We start from the raw sequence: 19,077 nt of genomic DNA, 5'->3' as shown, positions 1-19,077 counted from the left end.
AAATAATCATATATTGATTCATATTTTCTAAACTAATATTATGTCTTCTATCTGTTAATATTTGTTTATAGGCAGAAAAAGATCTCTCAACGTCACAAGATGTAATTGGGGCATATTTAAACTTTGCTATTAGAGACGGATCCATATTAATATTTTCATCGAAGTTTCCAAAATTGATTATATTATTTATTGAACGCAATAAAGTGAAACCCTCATTTTTGTTTAAAACGTCATCAAGTTTATCTTTAATTTTTACTCCAATTTCCCCATTCAGATTTGTTATTTTCTGTTTAACCGAATCAACAATAGACATACTATTGTGAAGACATAAATTTTGAGCCTCTAATTTTGTAATTGAACTTTCAATGATATCGAAATTCGATTTTATATACAACAATTGATTTTTAATAGACTTTTCTTTAAAAATATTTTGACAGTTATCAATAGCGGTACAAGTCGGATCAAAACTTGAAATAACGCTTTTGATGTCGTCGTAGTGTTCAGATAAAAATATAGCACTTTTAAGCCAAGTTCCCCATCTGGTTAATACTGGTTCTGGTGGTAAAGGAATATCGGGAAGCATCTCCCTATATACCTGTACACGTAGTGGTGCTTTCAGAAATACTTTTTTTACATTATTTATTAAGGTGTTTACATTGGGAAATTCAATTCTAACTTTCTCTGCAACTCTGTTTAGGCCGTGCGCCAAACATGTACAGTGAATTAAATTAGGGAAAAAGATTTTAAGATTGGATGCAGCTTTCATCATATATGAGGCGGCATCACTAAGCATTAATAATATTTTTTCAAATGGTACTTGATCAGGTAAAAAAAAATTTGTTAGGGATTCGTTAACAAATCTAGCTATTGTAGCATAGTTTGTTTTTTCCAAACATTTTACACTAATTAAGTATGAGTTTTTAAAATCGCCAGAGTCGTTAAGAACTCCAACAATTAGATTCGCAATTTGTCGACCCTTTGTATCCGTTGTTTCGTCGACGGAAATCCAAAGATAATCGGCTTTTAACTGATTTTTAATACTCGTCATCACATCTTTGTAACATGCACTGACATATTTTTTCCGAAGAGTTGAAGAACTTGGTATTTGAGCTGGTTTATCTTTAATCTTGCAATAAGTTTTTAAAAAGTTTTGACACGATTTATGTTCTAACTTGTGCAGAGGGATATTGCAGTTCAAAAAAAAATGGCATAAATCCTTTGCAAAGGTTTCTTGCCCAACTGACGTATTCTGAATCTGCAAACTGTTCTGTAGAATCTGCTGGCGAGGTTTATTATCATTTTTTGATAGCTTAGTTTGGTGAAGTGAAGTTTTTATGTGTTGAACTACTTGGAATTTCTTTTGACATGGAATCTGGAATATAATGATAATGATGTTTTAGATGTTTTCGTAAATAGATACCTACATTAAAATGATCAAACTTTTTAAACCTCCCCCAATTTTTTTTTATTTCTCAAAGTGAAATTGAAATCGTCAAACAATAAAGTACAGTCAGTGTACCGTAGTATACAGGGTGGGCCACTCTCAACACCTCGCTCTGTATAAGCCAAACCGTTGCGAACTTTAAAAAACAGTTTTTGAAGAAATGGGACGGTTTGTCATTTTAGAATAGACAGACACATAGATGTGCAAAGAAGTTTGATAAGTTTAAAAATCTATTGAAGTGGAGAACTTACCTTTTTATCACAAATGGTGCAAAACATACTTTCACTGTCGATAACTTTTAGATGATTGTTACTTCCAATCCAACTTCTGAGAAGACTTGATTTTTCCCTTGCTACTTTAGGCATTTTCACAATAATAATAAAATGATTTTTTTACACAGTATAGTCAATAACTTGCAATCACAAAAGTTGAATAATCGGCGATTGATTTAAGACTAACCATTCATAAAATAAAATAATCTATCCTACCCTTAAAACAGTGTTGCCAACTCGACCAATATAGTATTTGCCAAACCTCACAAGAATGATGGAATGATCAGTTCAACAGTAGGTATTCCATTATCAACTAATAAAAAATCCCTATAGCAAGCATAACCCAGTACAGATAAATTATTTGTTTTAAAAAATGCTGAAACATGATCCTGTAGTTAATAGTAATCTCATGGTCCACAGACATAAGTACTAATATAAACATTATTGAAGGCGAAGGGATTTGCTGATGTAGGTGTGTATGTGTGAATGGTTAAACATTTTTTGTTAGGAATCAGATTTGACTCACTGATATCAGTTTCAAGTTCCTGTGAGAGAGTTCCTAAGTTGTTTTAGTAATTGTAAGGCCAACATAAAAATTTGTTCTGAATTAGAAGATTTTCGATTTTTACTAAATAATTTTTATATTATTTAATATGCTAGAAAATATGCTATATGCTAAACAAGAAATAAATAAGCTAAACAACACAAAAATATGCCAAATCTAGCATAAAATAAGCTAAATTGGCAACGCTGCCTTAAAATTTCGTTTTGGTTGGTTTTCCCAGAATAATTCATAGTTGGCCGACACCAGCAGAAAGTACAGGTAATATTTGTAATGTTATTCAAAATATAATCGGTATTTACTTAGGTAATTTGTAAATTCTGAGAAGTCTATAAATCTTAAATATCCGGATAATGATACCTGCAGCTATAAATAACGCCCATTATGTTTATGGGTACAACAACAAAGGAGCTTAACAGCAAAATATTTACTTTCACATTTTATTTTAATGGATGTTGATGTTACTAATATATACCTTATTTTTAAATGGGGTAGAGTAAATTCCCATCAAAATATGCATTTATATGCTCTTAAATCTCCAAATATGCAAGGCATATGCATTTATGAAAAACATGAGAAATATGCAGCATATATATGCATATGCATTTTGCATATAATCCAGTCTTTAATTATAATAAACCGTAAACATGTAATTGTTTATAATATTTTTAGGTTTAATCTTTATAATTTGGTAAATAATTAAACCAATATATTAAGTCGTTCTCCAAAAGCAACAAACGTAATAGACAAGGCGAAAACAAAGGGTTCGAAGGGAAAAATATTCCCATGAGATTTTTTTGCATAATCACATTCGTGAGATATCCCAGAATAAGGTTCAAGAAGTCGCCCACTTGAAAAGTGGGCCAATTTTTTTTAACATTTTTTTTAATCAAATTGCAAAAATCAATATTTTTAGACCGAACAATTTTTTGTTTAATTTTTTGGACCATTCTGAAAAAAAAAGGTCTCTTATAATTTTTCTCTAAAGTTGATAGCATCCGACTTACAAGCAATTTAATATTGAAAACAACGAAAAGTGGCAATTTTCAAGGCTTAATAACTCGGTTAAAAGTTATTATTATGAAAGTCAATATATGACTAAATTAAAGATTAAAGCCCCCCCCTACAAGATCCTGAAGAAATTTTTGTCATTATTTTATTATTAACCTGTTATTTTTAAGTAATAATAATAAGCGCCATGCACGTGTGCGGCCGCTGTAAATGCTGTTGCGAGAAAGAAGCCATTACAGCAGCCCAATTTTGTGCATCTTACTCGCACTCACATTTACAGCCGCATCAATACGATCTAACCGCTCATTTTTATTAATTAAAAATAACAGCTTAGTAGCAAATTAATGACACAGATTTCTTCAGGATCATGTAGTGGGGACTTTAAACTTTGTTTTGGTCACTTTCTGACTTTCATAATAATAATTTTTAACCGAATTATTAAGTCTTAAAAATGGACATTTTCGCGTTTTTCAATTTTTAAATTGCTTATAATTCGAAAAAGATCAACTTTCGAGAAAAATTATAAGATACCTTTTTTGTCTAGAATGGTCCAAAAACCTAAAAAAAATTAGTCCGGTCCAAAAATATTGATTTTTGCAGTTTGATTAAAAAAATTGGCCCACTTTTCACGTGGGCGACTTCTTGAACCTTATTCTGGGATATTTTTCCCAACGAACCCGCCGTTTACGCCTTGTCTATACGATGAATTTCATACAAAAGTATGTCTAGTACATTATAAGGTCACACATGAAAATATCTTACTGTAACGAATTATAAATCACTGTAATGTGGCATAATTGTTATTGTTTTTGTCATTTTGTTTTAACATAAATGCACTTTTTTCTAGGTCTGTGCCAAAGTATTTGGAAACGCCTCTGCATTGGCAAAACACAAACTGACTCACAGTGATGAAAGAAAATATATTTGCAACATGTGCGGAAAGGCTTTTAAGCGGCAAGACCACCTGTAAGTATTACCATTACCTTGTTTTTTGTTTTACGATTGCGTATGCCAGAGAACTAAATTTAAATAAGAACAAGACCGTCGAGTTATGCTCACTTGCATTTTTGAGACCGAAACTAAAATTAAATATAATGGTCTGCTTGCTGTCTTCATTGTATTGAAATGTGAACTATGTATTACTATTTCTTTCTCAGCAAGTCATTACACGCACCATGTTTTTTACATAAGTACACGCCTTGCGGCAATTTGTCCCATTATTTCTACTAATTAAAATTAACAAAATATTATTAAAATGTATAAATTCTATTTCAAAAGTATTTTAACCTTCGAATGACCAAGGGGTGTAAATTTGGACCCCGGGGGTATGTTTTTCTTTAATAATCTCAAAAGTATTTTCAATTTTTAAATCATTATTTTTTTAAGACTAAGCTTTTCACTCTAATGGCATATAAAACAGCATAATGCTATTGTACACCCCACCAGAATGAAAACAATGGGAACCTTCTCTGGTTACACCTCCGAGGCTTCTACAATATGCAAGCCATACGGGTGCTGAGACTAAGGTCTCAGCATCCGTCTCAGCATCGTTTTGCAACGAAATTGAAAATGGTTATTCATTTTTCAATATTTTTTTATTTGACTTTAATATCATTCTAGATATCCTTATACTTTGAAATAAAAAAAATTCCTTATATTTTACGAATAAAAAATATATTCTGAAGTTGATGTTTGGTAAAATACCGTCTATTATGTGGAATTCCAAGTAGTTTTACACTGCGTGTTATCAAAATATATTTTTAGACTGTTGTGGCTGTTATGTACGAATCACGACATTCCTGTCTGCTACAGTTAGTCATTATTATTATCTCCTGGCGTATATTATTATAGTTTCTTAGTATTTTGTGTACATATAAGATATGGCCCGCAAATATCTTACTGAGGCTGAGTTACAGGAAATTGTTACTGCTAGCGATTTTATGATGATATAGAAGATGAAATAGTATCAGAAAACGAGGATGTATTGTTATATGAAGATTTAAATGCTGAAAACATTCATTCCAGGTCATTTTTGACCTGGGGTCATTTTTTACCCCCGTTGGTCATCCGTGTAACAAAAAAAGTCTGGTCATCGGAAGGTTAATACACATTCTGAATAATTAAAATTAGTAATATTTTTTATTGTTTTCCCTATTATGTGATGAGAAAACGCGCCCCTTAGCAATTTGCCGCATCCCACTTATCGAGACTACACGCTCCGTTAGCAAAACGCCGCTAACATTTTACATTGGATATTTTTAGATAAATATTATGTATTTTATAATAATTTATTTATGTGTGTGATATACATAAATATACATGTTTCTAAACTAAAACGGAATATTAAGCATACATCGACACTCCCATCGAACAAGGTTGTAACTCAAGTTACACCTTTTTTCAGATTTCAACACAGGCGAATTCAGCAAAAAATGGCGCACACGTCAATATAAACGACATAGTTTAATTCTCAATAGTTTGGCTATTAGTACTCCATTGAAAAAAGTTGTATTTTAACTTACGTGTGCAATTCTAGCGTGAAAAAGGCAGTAACACTGGATACTCCCTATGTTAAATATTTACTTTCTTTGTAGTTGACGATTAACAAGGTTTTTAAATGAGTTACAACTTTGTTGCACGTATGTTTAATTTATAAAGTATTCAAATGGTGCATCTCATAAGTCAATTTATCGAAATAAAAGTCAAAAAGGATCTACGGACTTTTTTTTTCCTTTTTGATAGTTGCGGTGGACAAAATAAGTATAGAATAGTGTTTGCTACGTACTTCTATATATTGAAAAAGATTAATATTAATATTACACATGTATTTTTTTGAAATAGCACATTCACAAAACGAGGGTGATTATAGAAAAACCGAAAAATATTAAGTCGTATATACTCCACACCTATGGATAACCATGATACGATATGCCAAAGCATCAGGCAAGCCTAAATCCGTAACTGAAATAAATCAGAAGCAGATTCTAAATTTTAACCTATTTAAGGACACAGATGTTAATTTTGAAGTAGATATTAATAGTAAAAGAGTAAAGTAATAAAGTAAAATGGTTTAAAAGTAAATATTTACAGATCCGCAATAAGAATGCGAAAAATTTAAGATATTTTATACGATTTTTTTTATAGTGAAGAATATTAATGTTATTGTAAAATTTATAATTTTCAATTACAATTGTGTAAACTGTGAGTTGGTATTTTGTTTAAATATACCATAAAAACTAATTTTCTCCTAGCTATATTGCAAATAATTAAAAACATACAACCTTTTAATAGTTAAACGGGAAAAATAATTAACACGGAGAGTGTAAAATGGTTGTTAGGCGAGTTACAACCTTTTTCTACGGATACTCATGTTTGATCTCAAGGTTGTATCTCAATCAAACTAAGATTTTCAATACCTAATAAAATTACAAAGCATACATCTCACAGTAATCCCTTCTTATGTTATAAATATCATATCACATTAGTGTAAAAGAGTCTAATCATTTCGTTACAAATTTTTAAAAATTCATGTTTTCGTTTTTTGCCTCTCCTGTAAAATCGCTTAAAATGAGTTACAACCTTGTTCGATGGGGGTGTCCACATACCTAGATATTATACAGTTAGAACACAATGCTAACTTACAGTAATAAGGTGATAATGTAAATATAATCGAAACAACAAAATAATGTTGTAAAACATAAGGTGATAATGTAAATATAATCGAAACAACAAAATAAATAAATATTGACTCGATTAAAAAAGCTCTCATGGAGTGTAAGAGGACTAAAAATAATGTATTTTGGTTAAACCATCAAAATATGAACGAATAACACGTTGCAATGAAATATCAAGAGAATATTCAACTGATGGCTGCGAATGTTGATTGACATTCTTCTTCTTCTTCTTTTTATGTAGACATGACTGTCTGTTTTTCAATGTGCCTCCAGTAAGTTCTTCCGTCTTATTCGTAGTCTTCCCACTGATCGTTTTCCTATTTAATTGGGGAACCGTCTCTCGCCGTACTACTCCTTACTACTCTATTTGTTGTCATTCGGCTTATGTGGTCGTTCCATTCTGCTCTTCTGTTTTTCACCCAGTTATTAATGTTGTCCACCTTGCATCTCCGTCGTATATCTGGACTTGTAGCTCTATCCCACAGTGTCTTACATCGATTTTGGCAGTTTTTCTATCTCTGTTGTTTCTAGCGTTCTTTTTGTCCTTGCTGTATCAGGTCGTGTTTCTGCCGCGTATGTTATTATTGGTCTGATGACTGTTTTGTAAATTCTGCCCTTCCTTCTTTTCCGATGTTTTTATTTTTCCATATTGTTTTATTCAGGCAACCTGCGGCTCTGTTTGCTTTATTCGCCTGATCTTCCACTTCTGTTTCGAGCTATCCGTAGCTGCATAGTGTGATGACTAGATATTTAAACTCCATAACCTGTTCTATTATTTGACCCTCCAGCTCTAATTTACACCTTATTAAATCTGCTGTTACAACCATGCATTTAGACTTTTTTGGGGAAATAAACATGTTAAATTTTTAGCGGTTTTATTGAATTCGTGCCACATACGTTGTAAATCATCTTCAGTTTGAGAGATTAGTATTGCGTCGCCGTCTGCATATCAGATTATTTTAAGTTGTTTTTCATTTTAAGTTGTTTTTCTCCCATTTGGTATCCTTTTTTTGTTCTTACTTTTTTATTATTTCGTCCATGATCAGGTTGAACAACAGAGGACTCAGGGAGTCTCCCTATCTTATCCCATTGCAAGCTTCAATTGGGTCACTTAGTTCTTCATCTACTTTTACTTTTATTGTGTTGTTCTAGTAGATATTTTCGGACCTTTTAATTATTCCTAGACGTACCTCTCTTGCGTACAATAAATGGATAACGTCATTTAATTTGACCCTTTCAAAAGCCTTCACAAGGTCCACGAAACATAATTATGCCGGTTTGTTTTATTCTAACGATTTTTCTTGAATCTGCCTCATTATAAATATAGCGTCGGTGCATGATCTTCCCGACCTAAAACCTTGTTGTTCTTCTGCTAATATTATAATTATTGACATTCTCATTGCTAATATTCTGAACCTGCTAAATATCTTGTGCATTACATACTTTCCTCTAGTATGTCGCCAGTCGCTAACGTTTTCTGCATGATTTAATATGTATGCTTCATCAACATCACTCTAATCACACTCTACACGAATTGTCTCGTGTAAAATATTTCATATAAAAATATATATTTTTTACAGCAATGGCCATATGCTTACGCATCGAAACAAAAAGCCCTACGAATGCAAGGCAGAAGGTTGCGGTAAGAGCTATTGCGACGCTAGATCATTACGAAGGCATACAGAAAACCATCATAGCTCATCATCATCGACAACAGTTAATACCACAAGTACAACTTTATCACCGGCACAAGGAGCCGCTTCGGGAGATGCTGCCTCACCGCACGGATCCAGTTGCATTCAGTACGCCCCGCCACCAACGACGAGCACAACTGCAACTACGACATCTGTGACACCAAGCAGCGGCAAGAGTCAGTTACAGCAATTGTTAGCCACGGATCCAGCTAAGGTAAAGTGTTATATTTATAAAAATTGAAAATCCTTTATAGAAGGTGCATTGTCCGTCTTCAAAGGTTAGTTTGTCCTCTGGTTATTTCTTTTCACTCATACATAGATATTTTTCATATTGCTGTAATTTGATTGATCCATCTTGTTGGAGATCCTCCTCATGATCTTCGACCTTCCACCTTTTTTTGTATGATCAGTATTTCCATGTTTTCTGTGTTTGTTTTCGTAATTTGTCCAAAGTATTTTATTTGTATGAGATGCACTTCACTGGAGAGTCGTTGGCTAACTCTTAGCTCTCTTAAAATTGAATTATTTGTCCTACTGCCGGTCTAAGGATTTCGTAACATTTGTATTTAACAGAAAATTGGCGTCTATCTTTCTTGTTTCTTCCTTTCCGATTGTCTCAAGGCCCAAGATTCACATTCGTAGGCCAGTATTGGGAATATCAAGCGATTTATCAACCACATCTTTAACGCTCATGAAATTTGACAGTTCTTTTTTGACATATCTTGCCTATTTTTGCTGGGACAACTTTTGCTAGATCAGATCTACGTTTAATATTTTCCTGTAATGACCCGGAGTTTGTGATTAGTGGTCCCAGATATAAGTATGAGCTCACAACCTCAAACTTGTCAATTGTGGCTATGTGTGGATGATTTTTAAAAAACAAAATTGACTTCATAATTACAAACAAAAAAGAAATCATCCAAGACGTACCGGTACTAACTGCATTCAACACTGGTAGTGACCATAGTGACTGGTATAGTGGCCATTAAGAGCGGAAGTTAAAATAAGCACAAAACAAGAGAGACGCAAATTAGTAAATACGAAACCAATACCAATATGGACCCAACCTAGACACATTAAAGAATATCAAAACGACATCGAAACCAAACTGAGAAACAACACAAACATAACTCTCAACGAAAACATAGATGCACTAAACCAACGTATTAAGCAAGCCATTGGAGAAAGCATGAGAAAACACTGTCCAAGAAATAAGAACGAAGAAAAACTGACACCAGGAATGTAATGAAACAAAGAAATCTTATTGCAGAAAGAAATGATCCAAATGGAGAGCAAAAGAGAGAGAGAGAGAGAGAGATAAACAGAGAAGTCAAGAAAGCAATAAGAAAAGACTTAAGAAAGTATAATACACTAAAAATCGAACAAATCATAGGAAATAATTAAGGCCTAAAAAGTCTGCGAAGAAAACTAAATAATGGAAAAAGTCAGAATATTAAATTAAAAAAAGGGCGAAATAACAACAAATAGAGGGGAGCTTTTAACAATAGTAGAAAACTTCTATGGAGAACTTTATAAAAGCAGACCGATGAACCAAACACAGCTAAAAGATGCAATAAGAAAAACAATATTAAATCAAGGCTCCGAACTCATGCCAGAAATAACTCTCAGTGAAATTAGACAAGCGGTGAATAAAATGAAATCCAATAAATCACCAGGAGACGATGAAATAGTGACCGAGGCTGTTAAGAATGGCGGTGAATCTCTAGTGAGAAAAATAAAAGATCTCTTTAATCTATGCTTGACAAAAAATTCCATACCATCTGAATTGAATAGAGCCAAATCAATTATTCTGCACAAAAAAGGAGAAAAAAATGAGCTGGAAAATTACCGAAAAATCAGTCTGTTAAACCATCTTTACAAACATTTCACGGGAGTAATCACCACAAGATTAGACAAGAAATTAGACCTATATCAAAGTAGAGAACATGCTGGATTCAGAGCAAACTTTGGAACCAACGATCACGTCCAAACAATAAAACAACTCATTTAAAAATCCATAGAATATAACAAGCCATTAGTTTAGCATTCGCAGATTTCCACAAAGCATTCGACTCAGTAGAACTCGACAGTGTTATAGAAGCACTAAACGGGAGCCGTTCGTATTAATAGCCGATATTCGAGGCTAATATGTAATATATATAAAAATGCGACAAGCTCGATACAACTACACGCTAACAGCAACCAAATAAAAATCCAAAGAGGTATCCGTCAAGGGGATAGGTTGTCACCTAAACTTTTCATATTGGCTCTAAAAAAAGCGATCAAAACCCTCGAATGGGGTGATAAAGGAATAAATGTGGACGGAGAGATGCTACACCACCTAAGCGACGCATACGATATAGTCCTGATTGCAGACGATTTGGGACAAATAAAGAAAATGTTGAAATAACTTAGTACAGCATGTCATAAAATAGACTTAAAAATGAATATAACAAAAACAAAATATATGACGAACTTAGTACCAAGTAAACACCTTGAAATACAAAATGAACAAATAGAACTGGTAGACAAATATATATATCTGGGTCACGAAATTAAGATAGGTAAGGACAATCAAACAACCGAAGTATCCAGAAGAATAATACAAGGATGGGCAGCATACGGAGCTCTTAGGAACATTTTTAAGAATGACATTCCAACTAACATGAAGAAAAAAGTTTTCGACCAATGCGTGCTACCGGTGATGACCTATGGTGCAGAAGCATTATCGCTCACAAAGAAAAACGCACAAAAACTAAGAGTAGCGCAGAGAAGAATGGAGCGATCAATGATAGGGGCCACTCTGCGAGACAGGATTAGAAACGAGAATCTACGAGCTAAGACCAAAGTCATAGACGTCATTGAAAGAAGCTGTAACTTAAAGTGGAAATGGGCTGGACACGTTGCCAGAATGAAGGATGGAAGATGGACTCGCAAACTAGTTGAATGGAGACCAAGAGCCGATAAACGTAGCAGAGGAAGACCACCAACACTATGGCAAGACGACTTACGAAAGACAACAAAAAACTGGATGCAGAAAGAAGAAGACAGAACGCTTTGGAGACAAACAGGGGAGGCCTATGTCCAGCAGTGGATTGAGAGAGGCTGATGATGTGGATGATTGTTATGTAGTCTATCCACTATATTATCTTATCAAGTTAATAAATATGGATGAAGACCTATTTTCTGGCTGCAAAAATTTATGGGAATAGTATGATACTACTGTACTGTACTGAGGTGTTCCACGCTGCGGCAAATAAAGTAGAGATAACCAGGATGATGGCCAAATTCTGGAACAGATAGGCACCGTAAGAATGATAATATATCTTTATATATTTAACTCGGACACGAAAACAGGTATAAATAAAAAGTAAAAATTAAATTCTACAATATTAAAAATATTCGAATGCATGAAAAAAGTAGACAAAATATTAATGAATAATTAAGCCAGTATAATATACTAATCTCGCTCATGAATCAAATTTAATGAAAAAAATACTGTATTTTCCTAAAACAAGATGATCACGGACTTCACACCCCACACTGACATCCTTTTCTTAAGTATTACAAATAGCAACCTTCGCGAAAGCAGCCGCCTCAGGTGCATTTTTCTTCTCAAGAAAAAGTTATCTCGGCGAAAACATAGATAAATGTTGGGGTATTTTTCTCAAGGAAGGGACGAGGACGCTTACTCGTTCACTTACTTTTCGTTTTAATTTTGACTTGATTAACGACTAGAATTTCTAACACCCGCACGACATTTTTTATAGCCTGATGCAATGCAAAAGTCTGATTTACATTGAAGATGGAGTGCTCTCTGAAATGAATTTATAGCAAACTGTTAAATTTTTTCACAAGATTAAAAATAATTATATACAGGGTGAGTCATGAGGAACTATACCTCGTATTTAGGCCCCTCTGGGAGATAACAAATTACCGTGAAAAAATGTCTGCTCCCATTGTGCAATAATCTTCAGGGGGAGATATTAATTTTGACTGAATACGAGATTGTGAATACGACATAGAATTATATGATATACACGGTGTCCCGAAAAGATTGGTCGTAAATTATACCACAAATTCTGGGGTCAAAAAGAGGTTGATTGAACCTCACTTACGTATATACAACAGTACACACAAAAAAGTTACAGCCCTTTGAAGCTACAAACTGAAAATTGATTTTTCTTCATATATCGAAAACTCTTAGAAATTTTTTATTGAAAATAGACATGTGGCATTCTTCTAGTAGCAACATCTTTAAAAAAATTAAAGTGAAATTTGTGCACCCTATAAAAATTTTATGGGGGTTTTAATCCCTTAAACCCCCCCAAACTTTTGTGTACGTTCCAATTAAATTATTATTGTTGCAATATTAGGTAATCACAATATTTTTAAAAGTTTTTTCCTCCTAGTACTTTTTCGATAAGCCAGTGTTTATCGACATATTTTGAATATTTGTCGAATCCACCACATATTTGTATATGGTTAAGTACGATTATAGAGAGTTGATAATAATCTGAAAATTTATTTTTCTACGAGCGTCCAAAAATGTCTACTTTCGCGCACGCATTTTAATTTAGACAGTTTTACTTTTCCGCACGCGTGTTACTTTAGATATGCTAATAGGGTCTTAAGTAATTATAATACATGAAATAAAATAATATTTAGATATTATTTCGATGAAATTCGATGAAATAAAATAATTTTGACATAATATTCGAAAGTCAAATCAGTAGACAATAACAGTGGTTTTGAATCGTCGTCATAGAAACCAACATCGTCGTCATGCTAACCAATTATGCTGAAACTTTGGTTTTGACAACCTTGTCAAAGAATAATTAATTTGTGTATGTATTTTCATATTAATTAATATAATTGATTAAGATTTGGTCATTTTTTAAAGACTCGTAGAAAAAATATTGCTCCTAACGCTTGCAGAAAGTCTCTTTTCCGCACTCGACTGCTTGCCGAACTCCCGCTTCGCATCGTTCGACAAACTGCAGTCGCGTGCGGAAAAGTATGACTTTCTGCACTTGTTAGGAAAATAACTACTATTTTAATTTACATTATTAGGTATATTTTGAAAAAGAAGAAAGATCTCGATAAAAGGTGACTTATCAAAAAAATACTAAGAGGCAAACAAGTTTTAAAAACACTGTGTTTACCTAATGGTACCACAATAATAGTTTAATTGGAACGTACACAAACATTTGGGGGGTTTAAAGGAACAAAACCTCCATAAAATTTTGATGTAAACATATTAAAAATGAAGCCGCATCCCGATAAAAACTGGCCTATCTAAAAAATAAGAAGAGGCAAAAAAGTTTTAGAAACGTTGCGTTTAACTAATGGTACCACAATAATGAATTAATTGGAACGTACACAAAAGTTTCGGGGGGTTTAGGGGAACAAAACCCCCATAAAATTTTTATGGGGTGGACAAATTTGACTATAATTTGGTTTTAAGATGTTCCTGCCATAATAATGTCCATTTTCAATAAAAAATCTCTAATAGTTTTCGATATATTGAAAAAAATCGATTTTAAGTTTGTAACTTCAAAGGGCTGTAACTTTTTTTATGAGCACATTTGTACTAAGGTAAGTTAGGTTCAATCGAACTATTTTTGACCCCAGAATGTGTGGTATAATTTATGACAAATATTTTCGGGACTATATGCAGACTTTCCACAAGCTGTTGATAGTGAGAAAAAAACCTCATAAAAAAGACGTTGCAGAATTCAAAAGCCGCAATTAGAGTGGAATGAAGGCTGAGTCACCTATTTGACATCGATGTGGAAGTGCGACAGGGAGACGCACCATGTATTAACCATACTATTCAACCTAGTTCTTGAGGCAGTCCTCAGAAAAACTAATGTAGGCGGTTATATAAATGCCAAAATTGTACGAATTACTGCATATGCAGGCAATGTAGCTATATATCGTTATTATGAGCAATTTTTTTTCCTTGATATATTTTAAATTATATTCTGTTGAGATTTAAAGCATTTTTTTCGAATTTTAAATTTTATGCAAGTTCCCTATTATTGGAATACGCTACCACGTACAGATTCCCAACATTTTGTATTTTTATTATTATGCTCTGTATTTTCTCTCTGTTATGAGATTGATCAGCATCTTAATAATTCAATTAATTAATTAATTATTTTAATTGCTATTCATGAAAACAAAACCAAAATTTCATAAAACTTTCCATTAAAAAATACTCTCAGTGCTAATTGATTTTAATGTATTACCTTTAATTTGTGGCTTCTAGTATTTCTCGTTGCTTACTTTATCGAGGACAAAACAAGGAAAATAAATATATTCAAAATCATATAAATTTTATAACTATTAGTTATTTATATACTATACTATAAATATAAGATTCAAAATATATGCTAAACTTTTTTTTTTGTAAAGATTTCTTATCTAATAAAAAAAAATTAATTCTACTATCTCCTTGTTTTGAACCAAAATTCATTTAAATGATTCGCTAGACTCTTCTTATTATTATAAAAAAAAACAAAATTTAATTTTCACTTTTTAAATAGATTACTTATATCTTGTATGAATTTATAAATGAATAAATTATGCTGTAAAACAGTTAAGTTGACAAAAAACAAATATGGTATGTAATAGAGGGTAACAACTCTCTCTTTTCACAAATAATCTGACTAACCTTTTCTATCTTCTTTACCTCTTCTCATGGATTGTGTTGTCCTCGGTTCTCCTACAAATCCTCGGTTCTCCCACAAATCCTCGGTCATTCTCCTTCAAACTGTTTTACAAAAGAAAACAGCACTCGCCCGAATTCTCTCCTCAATTAAATCTCTGACTCGATACAAACAATATCAATTCCAAGATTTCTTCTCTCAGCTCGATATCTCGTGCAAGTTGATATAAACCGGCTACTCGTTCCAGACAGAAACTGCAATCAATTCGGACACAAGGAGTTGGTATTTCTCGACTTGATCACGATTTCGTCTCAACAAAAATCTGCTTCCACGGCCACCAAATTAACTACTTTACACAAATTTACTACTTTCGAACGGGACTGGTTGCTTCCAATCCTAATTACACAGTGAATTCTTTTTTCCTCATCAATCCGAAACTCAACCACTCTATTCTTCCTCCATCGGTCTCCTCGCCAATTACAATCATTCTTCACACATCATATCCCTACTTTCGTTCTTAAGAGCAAATAGTATTGTAGGCAAAATTTATGTCTCGTCAATTTCCAGGAGATATTAAAATTAAATTTACTTACAATCTAGAAAAAACCCTCTTTCCTAACTAAGCAAAATTGTTTACGATCCTTTCTTTCTAGGAAACCATTTAGAAACATTGTCTATTGTCCATTCCAAAGCGGCATAATTAATTTTCTAAAACGACCGTATTCTAGTTCATTGTTTTGGAAATGTATTAATCTGTTCGTAGAAACTTTCCCATTAAACTTTTACTATTCCACGAAACACTGTTTACGGCTAAATTATTTTATTTACAATTTTTGGTCATATACACTATACAGGGCGATGAAAATTTACGAGCTCATGGTCTTTGACCTAAAATTAATTCTCTAAATTTTCCCCGTAAAAATTATATAACACTATGTTAACCCTTAACCACTGACATGTGGTATGCCATAAGGTGCCTAAAATATATTTTGTTGTAAAACTTGCTTTATAAAATATTCCTAGAACACCATCGGTGTACCTTCAAGTGGTGTGTAATAATTACAATTATTGTACCTGCTCCCAACTGCTGCAGTTTTTATGGTTTAGTCTTTGAGCTACGTTGACGTAAAGTTTTATTGCGGTATCACACACCGCATGTCAGTGTTTACGTATCTAAAGTTAAAAGCAGGCCGTTCAGTATTCTTTCGCTATTATTATGGCAGCAAGTTCATCCAGATTTCTACTTTCAAGGTCTTTCAACATTATTTTACTATATTATTTAGTTGCCAATACTAGTTCTTTTATTATTCAGTTTATAAAGATGTTACGAGAACCTCCACCATTTTTTTAACATTATGCATGAGTTTATAATTTCCTTGAAAAAATAAAATTTATTTTATTTGGAGCAGTTTAATTCTAAAGCAGTGTAAAGAATCATTCCGTAGTTGATGTAAAAAACAAATACATAATATGTATTTGTTTTTTACATCAACTACGGAATGGTTCTTTACACTGCTTTAGAATTAAATACTGCTCCAAATAAAATAAACTTTATTTTTTCAAGGAATTATAAACTCATGCATAATGTTAAAAAAATGGTGGAGGTTCTCGTAACATCTTTATAAACTGAATAATAAAAGAACTAGTATTGGTAACTAAATAATATTATATAATAATATATTATTATATAAGACAAATACATTTTAAAAACAAAGGAGAATAGGTAACGGTATGACATACCGCATGTCAAATTCTACGTCATGGGACATCCACGTCAGTTTTTAAGGGTTGTCATGATTTGTGTTGGTTACCGGAAATACCTCGGAATATCTTGTTATTTCACATCGACGTCCTCTCGTAGATACCCCAAATGCTGATCCAATAAACGCTAAGAACAAAAATAATCCTATTTACATTGTTCATGAAATTTAGCTACCATCACCCAAACAAACATCGATAGGATTAATCCAGTATTCAATATTTGCTCTTTGTGGCTTCGCTAATAGAACATCCCCACTAAATCCCAATATGCAAAGCGTACGTACAAAGGGCTTGTTGAATTACGTACGTCTTGGCTGTAACGCTGTTCCGCCAAGTACACAAACTATACCAGCTAACAAGGAATGCGTGTTTAAGCAGAAACTACATTGTTGGAGAATGGGGAAGCTCTTGGGTTTATCAAAAATTATCACTTAAGAAAATCTTGACTTTTAATAACAAAATATACCTACTTTCAGTACCAAAAATAACATAAGAATTATAGACCAAAGCTTTCATACTATAATTGAATCCTATACAACAAATGCTCTCTAAACAAAGGGTCAGAAGTCAAAGAGATGAATATACAGGGTGTTTCATTAATAATTGTCCATATAGTAAATGTAGAAACCTTAGCACAAAATACGAAGATTTAACCTAAAACACTTAAATAAAATATGGTCCCTTACTGAGTTACAAAGTGTTTTATCTAATAATTAAAAATTATTTTTGCTCAGAATTTTAAAACTATTCGATGTATGCTTTTCATACTTGTCAGGCAGTACAGGTACTATACAAACTACTAAATTATGTTAAACAAACGTTTCTAGCTACTACCAGAGGCGTACGATAGGGGATAGTGAATGGTTGACCCTTCTCAGATTCTACGCCACTCGAGGAATTACTATTTTAGTGTCATTTTTAGATTCTTCAATACTTTTTACGTAAATAATATACTCTTCATTGGTAACGATAAAGTCATTACTTTTCGAGATATTTGAAGTTAAATATGAAACGGCACAGTGATTTTGATTAATTTATGATATTAATATGATTATATGATTAAAATTTAAAAATTATTTGTACCCAGTACTTTAAAACTATTTGGCCTATCCTTATCATACTTGGCAGACAGTGTAGGTACTGTACACCCTACTAAATTAAGATAAATAAACGTTTCTAGCTACTGACAGAAGCGTACGGTAGGGGATAGTGACTGGTTGACCCTTCCCAAATTCTACGCCACTGACGAAATTGCTATTTTAATGTAATTTTTTGATTTTCCAGTACTTTTTATGTATATAATTTACTTTTCATTCGGAACGATAAAATGATTAGTTTTTGAGATATTTGAAATTAAAAATGAAGCGACACAATACATTAATCAAAATAACCGTGTCGTTTCATTTTTAACTTCAAAGATCTCGAAAACTAATGACTTTATCGTTACGAATGAGGAGTATATTATTTTCATAGAAAGTATTGGAGAATCCAATAATTGAACTAAAATAGCAATTCCGCCAGTGGCATAGAATTTGGAAAGAGTCAATCTTCCACTTTTCCCCGTCGTACGCCTCTGGTAATAGCCAGGAACGTTTGTTTAACATAATTTAGTAGCTTGTACAGTACCTGTACTTTCTACGAAGTATGAAAAGGATACGTCGAATAGTTTTGAAATGCTGAGCAAAAATATTTTTGAAATTTTTAGATAGAACACCCTGTAACTCAGTAAGGAACCACATTTTATTTAAGAGTTTTAGGTTAAATCTTCGTTTTTTGCGCTAATGTTTCTCCAGTTATTATATGGACAATTATTAATGAAACACCCTGTATACTGCGCGTCAGAGAAAAGAGGCAACCAAAAAATGGGTTATTTTTTATGCCTCCAATTTCCTACACCTGTTGTCCATCATCTTACATGTATAGAATCGGCTTGTTAGATACTCCCAATTGTACTTGTGGTAAAATCAGAGATCTAACACATCTCA

At 32.8% G+C, this 19,077-nt stretch overlaps 1 protein-coding gene across 4 annotated transcripts in view; it reads left to right on the top strand.

Annotated features, from left to right (window-relative positions):
* Window positions 1-19,077, top strand: part of LOC114339639 (serine-rich adhesin for platelets) — a 1,513,912-nt gene that overhangs the window by 1,348,187 nt on the left and 146,648 nt on the right. For all 4 annotated transcript variants that reach the window (XM_028290316.2, XM_028290307.2, XM_028290298.2 and 1 more), the window contains 2 exons: window positions 4,137-4,255; window positions 8,544-8,871. In XM_028290316.2, coding sequence (XP_028146117.2) covers window positions 4,137-4,255; window positions 8,544-8,871 — 447 coding nt within the window. The remainder of the gene's footprint in view (window positions 1-4,136; window positions 4,256-8,543; window positions 8,872-19,077) is intronic.

Source organism: Diabrotica virgifera, chromosome 4 (genome assembly GCF_917563875.1).
Source record: "Diabrotica virgifera virgifera chromosome 4, PGI_DIABVI_V3a".
NCBI lineage: Eukaryota > Metazoa > Arthropoda > Insecta > Coleoptera > Chrysomelidae > Diabrotica > Diabrotica virgifera.
This window is presented reverse-complemented; position numbering and strand designations above follow the sequence as displayed.